This window comes from Nannobrachium achirus, assembly GCF_963921795.1.
Source record: "Nannobrachium achirus genome assembly, chromosome: 9".
Lineage (NCBI taxonomy): Eukaryota > Metazoa > Chordata > Actinopteri > Myctophiformes > Myctophidae > Nannobrachium > Nannobrachium achirus.
This window is the reverse complement of record NC_137818.1, coordinates 12,974,917-12,988,832: the sequence shown is the minus strand read 5'-3', so window position 1 is coordinate 12,988,832 and position 13,916 is coordinate 12,974,917. Positions and strand designations below refer to the sequence as shown.

At 47.8% G+C, this 13,916-nt stretch overlaps 2 protein-coding genes across 3 annotated transcripts in view; both read right to left on the bottom strand.

Moving 5' to 3' along the window:
- The window catches only part of LOC308290648 (deoxynucleoside triphosphate triphosphohydrolase SAMHD1-like), a gene marked incomplete at its 3' end in the record, with an annotated part of 439,146 nt that overhangs the window by 249,374 nt on the left and 175,856 nt on the right, over positions 1–13,916 (bottom strand). The gene's annotated exons all lie outside the window — the stretch shown is intronic.
- The window catches only part of ncoa6 (nuclear receptor coactivator 6), a 31,067-nt gene that overhangs the window by 786 nt on the left and 16,365 nt on the right, over positions 1–13,916 (bottom strand). For both annotated transcript variants that reach the window (XM_080733183.1, XM_080733184.1), the window contains exons 16-23: positions 12,682–12,842; positions 12,075–12,389; positions 11,003–11,245; positions 6,913–10,027; positions 5,618–5,674; positions 3,937–3,967; positions 2,366–2,407; positions 1,931–2,070 (exon numbers count right to left, since the gene is read on the bottom strand). In XM_080733183.1, the coding sequence (XP_080589309.1) occupies positions 1,931–2,070; positions 2,366–2,407; positions 3,937–3,967; positions 5,618–5,674; positions 6,913–10,027; positions 11,003–11,245; positions 12,075–12,389; positions 12,682–12,842 (4,104 nt within the window). The remainder of the gene's footprint in view (positions 1–1,930; positions 2,071–2,365; positions 2,408–3,936; positions 3,968–5,617; positions 5,675–6,912; positions 10,028–11,002; positions 11,246–12,074; positions 12,390–12,681; positions 12,843–13,916) is intronic.

The window sequence follows — 13,916 nt, the reverse complement described above, 5'->3', positions numbered from 1 at the left end:
CCCCCAGAAGCAGAATTTGAGTTACAAATGTTCGCCTAAAAAAATACATATATTCAAACTAAGATTTGCACACATTTTCACGATGTTTCAAAGAATAACAGATCTACAAGCTTGCAGTGCACGCTGTGAGCTTGTATATCTGCAATTTTTCAATAGCTAAAGTATAAAATAATTGGTTTCCAAACCAACAGCACATACTGGTGTCCCCTCACACAAGACAGACCAGAGGGAAATATGAACATCAGTTCACTGAGCTGAGCTCACTCTTTGTGGGCACCAACAGAGGAACTGTGCAGAGGAACTACATGTCTGCCTGCCTGTCACCTTTGGCACAACAGAAAGCTCCTGTTGTATGAGTCAAGGGATTGTGTGCTGGGTATTGTATATTTTAAATGTATTGTACCTAAAAGTTTTTATTAATGGGTTATTGTTAGATTATTGTTTGGACCCAATGTTTTATTCAATTGCGTCAATAAACTAACTAACTATTACTAACTAATCTTATAGAAATACTTCAGTAGATGGATGGATGGGCAGACAGATGGATAGATAGTTTTTCACCATCTTGTCTAAAAATTCTCTATTCTTAAAATAATAACCAAATCAATGTGTTGCAGAGCTCGTAGATAGGATATTTTCACTGCACATCATGCTTTCAAAGAAAGACATGTTGGCGTCTGTGGAATCCAAATGCCAGAAATCAGCCGTTGCGACTGAGAACGTTAATGCGTATGCGCGTGGATCTGATTGAGGTCACTCCCCCTGTAACAACACACCAGTACATAGTTTGCATGTCCCTGTTGTAGAAGACTTTGAATAAATTCAAACTGCATCAATGCTACCAGACAGTGCAACACGACTGCTTCATCTTTTTAAAATGTGATATATTTTTTTCCACTGTGGGCTCCACAACAGACTTAATCAGACTGTTTTAGGTTAGCTTGGTTTTAGAGTTTAACCTTGGATCAAATCAAAAAAATATTTTATTCTACACATTAGAATGCAATACAATGTGTTTGCATTAAGTGACAGAGCAGCATAACAGAAAGGCTGGCCATAGGGTGGCGCTAGAGGAGAGGCCATGCAGTCACCACAATCCTGCAATCAACCTAAGATTACAACACTTTCTGTGCTAAATTGACATTTTGGCCTGAAGGTGGCGATATAGTTAGATGCCATGGGATCACTAACATGGATTGTTAGCAAGATTCAGGACAATCTGACAATTACATCTTGAGATATCCTGCCTGCAATATCACCATAACATAGCCTATCCGATAAAATAGAGGGATTCAAGATTTAAAGATTGTATTTGTCATTATGATTTATGTTTATGCAGTGAAATGAACTTTATTGGCATGAGGAAACCTCTTCCTCTGGGAAAGAGAGGAGTCCTGTCTCTGATTGGTCTAACGAACGTCTCCTTCTGTGACGCACACAGGAAGCGTGCTTCAGAATTCCAGAAGCTTGCCTTAAACATCGCCTATCCTTTTTTACGAACGCTCCAAGAGCCGAAGGAGGCGTCTACCTTTTTATGTCTATGGGACAAACGGACAAAGCCAGATATTGGAGCAGGTTAGCTCCTTACAGGAAAAAAAAAAAAATATGTTTCTATGTTAGTGGTGCTCAAACCTTTTCATGTGAAGGACCCCCAAAAATGTAAATCTCAAAATATTTAGTTCCAGGGACCCCACAGAAGCAAAGTTTGAGTTACAAACGTTCGCTTAAAAAAATACATATATATTCAAAGATTTGCACACATTTTCACGACTCAGATCTACAAGCTTACAGTGCGGCACAGAGTGCCGTGCTGTGAACTTGTATATCTGCTATTCTTCAATAGTGAAAGTATAACATAATTAAGGCTTGGGCCCTAGTAACTCAGTCCCACTTTCCCCCCCCTTGTGATGCCCCTGGTTCTGGTGGCTACCTTTCGCAGCCTGCGTGCCGGCGCCCGGCCTGGCCGATCTCTTCCTGGTCCCGCTGTCAGCCACCGGCTCCTCCTCCACCTCCTTCTCTGCCCGGGAGCTCCTCCTGCTGGGCCCCTTGGGCTTCTCCACCGCAGCACCCCTGGGAGACGCAGAGAAACAAACACCATACAGACCAGAGAGAGGAGAGAGGAGAGAGGAGAGGAGGAGCACAACACGACAAGGTTGTGTTACTTTAGATGCAACCACGCAGGTAGCTCTGCTTCTACTCAGAGAAAAGATGGAATACCGCTTGGTTTGGGACTGGGCTGTTTTTCCTCCTCTAACACAGATACTGTCCGGTGTCCTCCTCCCCGACCAGACAGCACCCACCACCACTAACACAGTCGCTGCTCTGTGTCTCTGGCAGCGCCAACAAATGCATGTCAAATACATACCTTGGGACTAAGTTGATGGGCGTCTTTCTTTTCTTTGCCCATCTGTGATAGAAGTGGAAAAACAGCGGTAAACTAAAAAAGTGCTCAACATGAAAACATTGTGGCTTCCCTTTCCCCCCCACCCCCCCGACATACAGTACGACAATCCCCCAGTAAAACAAGATAAGGAAATTGCCTGAAAAAAACAAAAAGCCTGAGGAGAGATAGCTTTTGCTTTATCTGTGTACGGATACTATTAGGGCTGAGCGATATGGATACAAAAATCACAATATGTTTGAACAAAAAACTCGATATCGATAATGTGCCGATAATATATTGTGATATACAGTATGTTTTCTAAAATAACGGCTTGTGAGCTTGTAGTAAGCTAGTTTTGAAAAAAGATTTAAGCATAAAAAAACAGGAAAAGAAAACTGGCATATCATGACATCCAAAATTCCAGAAGATACCGGTATAAATAGATGTCACAGTTTTTTTGAGATTCAGTAAGATTGAGACCAGGAGCGCTCGTTTTTGGGCACAAGGTGGAGCAAGCTTCTTCGGGGAACTAGGATTAGGAATAATTTGACTTTAGGGTTAGGTTTAGGCATAGTTTTACTGAGGTTAGGGTTAGGATTAGGTTTAGGCATAGTTTTACTGAGGTTAGGTTTAGGCATAGTTTTACTAAGGTTAGGGTTAGGTTTAGGCATAGTAGCATTCACCAGCGTTGGACAAATGGGAACAATGGAGGAACAATGAGACGTAGGACCAATGCAGATAAATGCTCTACCACTGAGACATGGGCTTCTTCCAGGGACTGCCCATAAGGTGAACTAAAACAAGCGCTCCAACCCCAATCTTACTGGTACCTCAAACAAACTGTAACAGATATACCGTATTGCCCAGCCCTAAGTACCATTTCTTTTATCCAATGTTGTGCATTAGTAAATGTTTTCATATTGTGTTACATACCAAGTGCTGAGGCAAGTTAACAGTTTTGGACATGTGAGGTTTCCACACAACAGAGACAGCTTGAAAGTATGTGAGCCTGTGGATTTCTGTCTATGTGACTGGTAGACTAATATATTTTGGACGGCAATACAACTGATTGACCACAATGGGGGAGAGGAGGCTTTTGACGTAAGGAGACTGGTCGTATCCACTTCTTTGACCAAGGAGATGCTACTGAAGATATCCAATCCATCCATAAGAGGGTCAAGGTTGGTTTTGGTCTGTCTGTGCGTGCGTGTCAGTTAGTTAATCTCATTAAACCACTGGACTGATCAGCGCCACATTCCATGTGCCAGTAGGGCCAAATAAGTACTCGTTTTATGGGCTCTGTTTGGGGTGAAACTACGCCCAAATTGGGAGTCATAAGACGAGTGACGACGGCACAGGCTGGCCACACAAAGTCCAAGGCCCACATTTGGTTCCTAAGGTCTACATTAGAATCTTTTTTTAAACCCTTGCCAGTCACATAGGTCCATGGCTTGTCTTTTCATATTCATGTGCTAACAAATTTGGCGAAGTAGCTGCTCTTTAACGATACACCTTTAAAAAAAGACGACATGGTTATATATAAACAATCTTACCCCTGCTCTGAAACGGCCGACATGTCCTCCGCTGCAGAAGAAGAACAAAGAACAGTAAGACACCCAGACAGCATGTTTTACACAACTGCAGAGAGGACGAGGCCAACAGGTGCTCACCGGAGAGACGTAACGGTCAAAAGAGTTAGAATAGTCAAACGTGCTCCTGGATCAGACGGGATAAAATATCACATGAAACAATTGGGAGATCCGGGCACTCCAGGTTCAATCACCAGTGCACGGATCACCCATTTTTCTTTTGATTCTCAACTGTTAATAGCTTCAACAAGGACCCACAGTTTGATATTCATTAGGCCAGGGGTCTTCAACGTTTTCAGGCCAAGGACCACTTAGTTGAGAAAGAGATGAAGCAGGGACCCCCACAACCTGTTCATAGATTCCATATAGTTTCATCGTTTGACAGCACAATCATCAGTGTATTTTGGATTCAGGTAAATTTGTGTTTTCAGATATTTAACCACTTGAACCGTCAATACTTAATAAACTTGACCTTTCACTCTGTACTTAGTCTGCTCTTTTTCCCCTCTACACCAAAGCTCTTTGCCGAAAATAGCTGATCTACAAGCTCTCAACGCCTCGCGCTGCGAGGCGTTGTGAGCTTGTAGATCTGCTATTCTTGGCAAAGGTTCTCAGAATAAGAACACTAGGGTTCAAGTGGTTAATATAAAAAAGGAGAAAAAAGTTTCCATGATTTGGAGGACCCCCTATCGTAACTCTGAGGACCCCCTAGGGGTCCCGGACCCCCTGTTGAAGACCCCTGCATTAGGCCACCTGAACTGACCCCCACTTGACATGATCTTTCATCTCTGGGACACCAATAAATCCTCTGGAGATAATTTACCTCGGAGAGTGTACAAATGGAACCAAAGGGACACATGAGCGTCCGCTTGGTTCCATTTGTACATTTTCAAGATTTGCTTCCTAACTATCAATCATTTAGCAGCTGGGACCCCCTGGAACTAGGGATGGACATCGGTATCGGCCAATATCAAAAATCAGCAGGTATGATATCAAACCGGCCGAATCGGTGACCGGCAGGTCACTGACATAAATACCGGTTTTACGCCAATTGTGTCTATGGCACTGCACAGCATGATGCTCTGGTCCTGTGACTAAAGTAAACATTAGCAAGTAGCAGCCAGTCTGCTTAGGCAGCCTACAGAATACAGATGGCGCTGATTACCTTTGCAATATAAGGATATATTCCATAATCCTGTGTAAATGTCGTCTCCAAAAAGAAGGAGAAAAAAAAAAACATGTGTCACCTGCTTTCCTCCTGCCTAGTCCAGACGGTCATATTAGACTGGATATTGTCTGTGATTTTGGATATTGTACTATTGTGATTGATTTGCCATTAGTGTTCTTCAAGCTTATTGGTACTCAAATTGAAGTATGTCTTGTAGGCCTATTTGGCCTGAAAAAAAGGGTATTGGAGCAACCCTATTTTCTAGTTCTTGGCTAAAGAAATCGGTATCGGAAAAATCGGTTTTGGCAGGTCAGACCTTCATAAAACCGGTGGATCGGTATCGGCCAAGAATTTTGCAATCGGTCCATCTCTACCTGGAACCCACTCGAGGGTGTCGAGAACCACCGTTTTATCAGAATGATCTGTGCCTCCTAAAAGACGTACAATGTCGACCAGTGCCAGTTCATCAATACTCACTGCTCTTCTCAGCGGAGACGGGCTCCTCTGCCAGGGTGGCTTGTGGTTCAACTGGTGCTAGGAAATAAAAACAACACTTTAACCACCACCACCATGTGCACCCTATGGACTACTAGCCATTGTGTTTCCTGCACTAACTGTACCGAGTGGACCTCTGACATAGACCTACTGCACATTTGACCGAAGGGCTTTTTACTACTTTTCATTGGTTCAATATTATTTTAACCAACACACAGATGTAAAGGCTGTTCAATAGCACATATTTATGAAAAAAAGAGAGGGCCAATCGGGTGGAGTTAGCTGGTTTGGCAGAGAGTTTGAAGTTAGGTTTTGTCCCAAGCACTTTTTACTTTTCCATTGGTTCAATATTATTTTAACCAACACTCACACCCTGATTTATGCCAAAAAAATCTAAACCCTAAAAAAACGAGTTAAGAGGTTTTGACCAGACAGTGATGATATGAAACCTGAAGCTTTTTGTAAACCATTTTAAATAGTTTGGGGAAAAATGCTGCCCATTGTCCAATCGCAAATACTTCTATAAGATTTCTGCTATTTGTTTGAAAAAGCTTACTTTATACCCTTGCCAAACATGTATATACAACGTTGCAATGTGACATAGCTGTGTACACAATGCTGTACACCCCCTCCAACTCTACATACTTTCCCCATTTATTTCTTAAATTGTTTTCACTATTATGTCACTTGCTCTGGCATGTTTTCTCAAGCCAACAGAGCTCCTCTGAACTGAATCGCATGACTAGTAGCGGAAATAGTTTATCTACAAGCTAACAGGGAGATATGTTATGGACGCCACGTAGAAAGTCACAGCATCATCATACAGCGGTCCATTATTGGTTCTCAACCTTTTCAGGCTGCAACCCACAAAATAATCATATTTTAACTGGGGACCCCCCCCCCCTCTCTGACGAGCAATAAGAGTTGAGGCATTACATTTTAACATGGCTCTATTGTGAAAATACCAGATCTACATGCTCACAACGCCTCGCATTTTGCAAGGCGTTGTGAGCATGTAGAGCACGGCTATTTTCACAATTTCTGCCTCTAATATTTGATAATTTGGCCAATGTTGGTCTTAAATTGTCACTTTAGAAATGTGCATATACGCTATGGGTACACTTAAACTTTATGTTGGTTTGTTTACTGTTGAGTGAGAAAAGTTAATCATCTGGGGACACCCCCAAAATTATTTGGGGACCCCCCTGGGGGTCCCGACCCACAGGTTGAGAACCACTGCATTAGAAGACATGGGTTTTCTAAAACCTTTTTCGTACCTGGGTTGGTCTGAGTGGTTTCAGCTGGGGGCGCCAGCATCACTGGCTGCCTGGAAGGCTCTGTCGCCGGTGGCTCAGCCTGAGGCGGTGGTGGCGGGGCTCCAACGTCGGGTTTGGTGACGGGAGGGGAAACGGCAGCAGCCGGTGGGGGTGCTTCTGAACCAGGCCCGGGTACGGCGGCGACGACAGTGGCAGGGACCGGAGCAGACAGCGAGGTAGCAAGAGGAGCAGCGGAGGGAGCGGGGTTGACTACAACAGGAGCAACCTGGGCCGGTGCAGGTGCAGGCGTGCCCTGGGTTTGGGTCGCCACCGGAGACGGGGCGTGAGTTGGTGCCGGGGCTGGGGCAACGACCTGGGCCGGGGAGGCAGGAACCTGGGCGGGAGCCGATGTCGGCGAGGGGACCGGAGGAGGAGGCGGAGGAGGAGAGGTGACAGCGGGAGTGGCAGTGGTCTGAGGAGGAGGAGGAGGCGCCGGTGCTGCTATTTGAGGAGGAGGGGGAGGGAGGGAGACCTGGAGAGGCCTGTCTTCAGGGCTCTGCTGGGAGTCGGCTGGAACGGGCACAGGCTTGCTCTTAGCTTGGGCAGCTGCTGCCGACGGGGACATGGGGTTCTTTCGAACGGCGGCCGCGGGTCCCGGACTTGAACAGGGGGGAGGCGACGCAAGGGGATGCTGGAAGGGAGGCGACGCCGAGGAGGGAGGGCTAGGGTGGACAGGAGGCTGAGCGAGAGGAGGACTGGGCCTCTGAACGGACGCCACCTCACCGGTGTCTGCTTTGAGTGTCCCTGGATGTGGCAGCTGGGGGGCAGGGAAAGTGCTAGGGGGGACAGAGGAGGGCATGCTGGAGGGCATGCTAGAGGCCATTTGGACCTGCCCAACCACTGTTCTGGTAGGCTGAGTGCTGGTCACGTTAGCCCCTGACCCCGGAGCCGAGGAGGGGAGCTGGATGTTGGCAGCGGACACTTGGATCGGCCCCACCATGACAGGCTGTGACACCATGGAGCTGGTGGGGGCCCCAGACGCACCACCACCACCACCAGGTACCTGGAAGATGGTGGTGATGTATTGAGGAGGGGGAGGGCGAGAGACAGGGTTCTGCTGCTGCCGGACGTCGTGCTGAGGTGTCCTGGTGTTCTTGTTGGGGAGAGCAGCCACCATGGTGGGGACCCCGGCCGGAGGAGGGGGAGGAGGAGGTGCCTGGGGGGCGGAAGCAGAGGAGGAGACGGGACTGGAGGTGACGAACACGGTGATCTGGCTGGTGGCGACGGCACTCGTCGAGGCGGGGATCTGCTGTAGCACAGAGTGAACGGCGGCAGAGGGTTGCTTAGGAGTAGGGCTCGGTTTAGAGCCGACGCCGGGACCAGTGCTGAGAGTCACAGTTGCAAGACTGTGCTGACTCAAAGTGGCTGCGTTGGGGCTCGCGCAGAGGGCGGCGTTAGTGTTGGGTGCGACGATGGCAGGGCTGTTCATCATAGGATTTACATTAGTATAGGCGGGGTTGACAGTGGGGTTGTTGGGGTTAAGGCCTGCTGTAGTATTGGGGTTCAAGTTAGTGTTGGGGCTGAAGTTTGAGATTCCCGCACGCTGCGAGCTTGGAGTGCTGGTGGGGATGGGGACGGTGGGCCTGTGCTGAACATCGGCGGTGACGGGAGCTACCATGTCTGAGCTCTGAGAGACACCGGGGGGAAGGACCGGTCTCTCTGGATCTCCAGGAGGCTTAGGGCCCTCCTTCCCCGCAACCTCCCTTGCAAGAACAGTCTGTGTGGGGCGCATGGACATGCTGGGATTACCCGCGTTATCCAGCAGCTGATTGAGGGAGGTCGGTGGCTCCCTCCCTGCTGGCAAAGCCTCCGAAACTGAGTCCTGCAGTGGTGCCTGGTGGGTCGGATGTCTCTCCACCGCACTGGCCAGCAGCTCCGCTGGGGGTCTAGGCTCCTGGTGCGCGGGGACACGAGGACTGCTCATCCTAGGGGCCGATAACTCCCTCAAAGGCTGAGGCGGCTGGCCTTGAGGCTGGTGCATCTGGTGGTGGTGCTGAAGCACATGGCGCTGTTCTGCCACCATCATCGCCTGCCCTTCCCTCATACCCTCGGCAGAGTTGCCCTGCATGCCGTGGAAGGGACTCTGGGTCTGCTGAGCCTCCATGCCCATGCTGACCTGCGAGGGCATGGATACCGGGTTGGGGGGCACCGAAGTGGGACTCATCATCATGGCCTGACCCTGAGGGCCGACCATCTGCTGCTGTTGCTGCTGCTGCTGCTGGTGTGGAGGGCACGCCAGAGCCAGCTTCGCCCCCTTCTGCCTCCCGGGACTCGGGGTGGCCGACTTGCGACTGGAGGCCGGACTGGATCGCCGACTGTTGCTGGGACTCGCCCTCTTGCCCTGCGCTCCGGGCTGCTTGTCCTGCTTACCGCCCGCAGACGCCGCTCCGCCGCCAGTGGGGAAAGGCTGACCGCTGTTAGCATTTCCACCACCGCCGCCGCCGTTGTTGTTGTTTGCTCCCGAGAGAGTCATGTTTGGAGGGGCCTGCCCTATGGCTTTCAGAGTAGTGGGATTGAGACCCTGTTGGTCGAAGCCCCTGTTAAGGTTAGGCTGTCTGGGGGGCAGAGGAATGTTGATTTTAGGTGGGAACAGACCCGCGATGGAGGCGTTGAGCCTCTCGGGCGAGAGGTTGATCTCCGAGGGTTCGGTGCTGGGCGGGCGGTTGGTGGGGGTGAGCGGGTGGTGGTAGGGCCTGGGACTGGCCCGGTTGGGGGTTTTTGGTCTGGAACTCTGGGAGGTGGTGGGGACGTTGGGGAAGTGGAGGCCAGGCATGGGACCTCCCTGCTGGGACTGGGGAGGCAGCTGCTGCTGCTGCTGCTGCTGCTGGGGACTGGCTCCGGGATGCTGGGACATGTTGGGCGAAGGACCGGGGCCCTGCTTCATCATCTGGTTGGGAACCATCATCTGCTGCTGCTGGCCCCCGTTGCCCCCGGGCTGCATGGACATGTCGGGGCCCCCGCCGGGCCCCCCCTGCATGGAGGGGTGGGCTCCTCCAGGAGGATCCTCGGGACCACCGCCCTGGGACCCACCCGGACCCGCCTCGGGATGGGACATCCTCCGTGTTGATCCAGTGAGCTGGAAGAGGAGGAGGAAAAAACTAAAGTAAAGCAATACTGTAGAACAAGAACAAACACAACGTCGCCGTCATGCAGAATGAAAGAATGTGTATTCATCTTATGTTCATATATTAATGTCATATTTTATACTTTGCCAGCTAGCCCAATGTAGTGTGACAATGCAATTAACTCTTTTACTGCTGAATGAGCACTAATTTTCTTTATCGCGTGTCCCGGCCACCATTACGAGCATTCGTTCTTTTCCCCGCCACAGCCTGTCTGAGCAGATGAGGGGTGGAGCGGGTGTGTACAGTAGCAGCAGCTCCCCTAAAGCTTGTCTGTTTTCTTCAGTGCACATAAACAATAATGGCGGCCGGATCACTTCTTTGCTGGTTTTCTCAGCCTGGATCTACTTTCTCTATTTCTATGTCTGAAAACTGACGCAAACCGAGGGAGAGGAACAGCCTCTCGCTCCAAAATGGATAAGCCCACACTGCAGCTGTTTTCTTTTTTTCACTGCTCCATGAGAGATGCGGGCGTCTTTTACACAAGACCGCGATGGGAAATACTGGATGGCCATTTTTCGATAAATAAGCTACTTTGACAACCTAAAACATGTAAACATGGCGGCAAAAGAGTTACGGTAGTAAGAACGTGTGACTAATTATATTCATTGGATCCACTGGAACACAGGTCATTGCTTCCCTACATCCTGGAAAGTCATGTTTCAATCAGTCAATTTTAGACATGTGAGGTTTCCACCCGACGATACACCTGTCATCACTTTGTTATCAAGTAAAATGTAAAAAAAAAATTCGATCTCATGACTGAACATGTCAGGCAAAACAGAGTGAGAGGAGCCCCCACACTGGCACTGTGTTTCATGAATTATTAGCACAATATGTTAAGTTTTGTTAATTATTGTTTCTGCTGTTCTTCATACAGCGAATGGAGCTTGAGGCTGATCTGAAGATCAGCCGGTTGCCCTCCTCACCTGTTGGTTGACCATGTGGGGGGGCATGGCTCTGACTTTGTCGGGAGAGGGCGGCACCCCTCCGTGCCCCTGCAGGCTGATCATGACGGGCATGCTGCCCTGCTGGGAGACCTGCGGCAGCCTCTGGCCCTCGGCCGGGTTGCCCATGATGCCCCTGGGCGGCAGCTGCCCTCCTGGAGGGATGGGCATGCGGCTCTTTGCCTGCTCCTGCTGCATCTTCAGCATCATCATCATCTGCTGCTGCTGAAATGTTAATATGATGGGATAAAACGTATGAGTACCACCAACACAGATGAATAAACTTTATGAATACATTTCAGCCACTGTGTTTTACGATTTACTTTATTCAATTATGATTCTTTTATGACGGGTACACATTAAAGTGTATTACAGTACATGTGCAGTATGTAGTACAGTAATCTTTTTTTTCTTTCTATGAAAAGCCAAAGGTGTAAGCTATCAAATAGTTTTGGAATTTTGTTTATAGCTGCTACAGAGGCTGAGTAATACGTTTTCCAGTAAAACAGTGGGACATTTTCAAATCAGACTTAGGTCTTTATGCTTTTTTTCAAATCGGACTTAGGCGTAAATCGGTTAATTCTGCTCTTTATTTACAGACCAACTAAGAATATTATTCTTGCTCTGAGAATTCAGAATAAGAATTCGCATCATTGGCCCAGACCACTGGCATAGCGATATGGGCACACATATGCTCTAAAGTAGCCTGACATCGCATCGCGGGTTCGAGTCCCGTTCCCGGTGATCTTTGCTTCATGTCTCTCCCCATTTCCTGTCCATCTACACTGTACGCAATCAATAAAAAGATGTATTTATATATATTTAAAAAAGCATTATTTCAAGTGTCACCGTTTTATTTATTGGATTTGTGAGTACTCATCTCATTAAGTAGCAACTTTTAACGTTTTCAAGTATCTGTTCAATGTTTTTTTTATCTCATGCATGCTTCATCATCGTTGTTGCTTCGCGTGTATAAATGTATGCATTTTCTACCTGAACGTTCCCTGGGGATAAATTAAGTTATCCAAGTAGCCTAAGTATCTATCCATGTCACCTGTTGTTGTTGTTGTTGTTGAAGATGAGGTTGTTGAGCTTGCTGTTGTTGCTGCTGCTGTTGCTGCTGCTGTTGCTGCTGCTGCTGTTGCATCTGGTGAGGATGCATCTGAGGCTGACCCTGGCCAGGAGTCTGAGGCCCAGTCATCCCCTGCTGCCCCGGACCACCCTGCTGCTGGAGGCCCTGCTGCTGCATCTGCTGCTGCATCTGTTGTTGCATCTGCTGCTGCTGCAACTGCTGCTGTTGCAATTGCTGCTGTTGTAGTTGCTGCTGTTGCATTTGCTGCTGCATTTGTTGCTGCTGCTGCTGCATTTGCTGTTGTTCAGGGATGTGCAGAGAATGTTAGAGAGGCAGGGGCTGACATTTCTAAAAAGGCCCAATATAGCAGACCTCCAAGCTCACAGTGTGTCACGCTGTGATGCGTTGTAAGCTTGGAGGTCGGATATTTTCGGTACCTGAAACCACATTAAACTAAGTATAATCAAGTAATACTGCAGATGTGGCTTAACGGCATGGATTTCTACAGAGAGGGCAATTCTTTCAACATAAGATGCTGCATTCAAGTTCATGAGCGTTTGGACAAGGCAATGTCTATGTGTGCACGTACCTGTTGTTGTTGCATCTGCTGCTGTTGCTGGATGTGCTGCATTTGTTGTTGTTGGTGTTGTTGATGTTGCTGCTGCTGTGGTTGTTGTTGTTGTTGTTGTTGCATGAACTGCATGGGGACCTGCTGCAACACTCTCTGGTCTCCCGGCTGGCCAGGGAAGCCTGCAAAAAGAGAGGCACCACAAAAGTTGGATTAAAGCAAAATAGAATCGTGCAAAAAAATAAAGAAATTGTGGGAAAGTCGTCCTATTATGCAATTTCGGAAAGGAGCCCCCCCCCCCCCCACCCTCCCACACTAGCTCTGTTTCCTAGACAATTAACACAAGGGGCTGTATTTTGATTATCTTAAGTACCAGCTCTTAACTTAAAGGCCTGTCCATACCGTCTCCGACCACCAAACCTTTCATCGGAAAGGTCCGGTTCAAGTACAAAATTAGATCACTCGCATCTTCTGAAAACCATTACTCCGAATTGGAGTCCGGAAAGCTGCACGTCGGAAAGTTGGAACTCTCAGACGAAACGTTTGGTGGTCGGAGACAGTATGGACAGGCCTTTAAGTTAAGGCATAAGAGCTGGTACTTAAGACAATCAAAATAGAGCCCAAGATGTTTAAATGATGTTCCAGTAACATTGTTCACTGTGCATGCTTTCTTTAGCCCCTTTTCGACTGCAGCTTTAGCACCACACCACACCACACTACACCACACCACACCACATAAAAATATCTACATTTTCCATTACACAAAAGTACCCCTATCGGTAAGAAACAAATTGACCCTTTTAACTGTGATTATAATACAATATAAATTTGTATTACAACTATCCTAAATTATAATACACTATAATGGATTATAACTGTGATTATAATACACTTTAAAGTATTGATGTATTACTATGATAATTATAATTCACTATAATAGATTATAATAGTGATCACAACTCAATAGAACCTATTATCATGTATTACAACTATATCCTGGTGGTCTAAATGAAAAGTCAGTGAGTGATCAGTCATTATGAAGTGTTTGGCCCCGTTTGGCCTAGCTCAGACCTACTCTAGAGTGGATACTTCTTAGTACCACCTTCACACCACTCTACCCAGTTCCTTGTAGTGGAAAACTTGTCACAAGTGGGCGGTGTGGAGTGGTGTGGTGTCGGGCCTGTGGAAAAGGGGGACACGCTGGCTTCTATCCAATGCAAATGACTGAAATCAGTCGTGGGCAACTGAGCACTTTA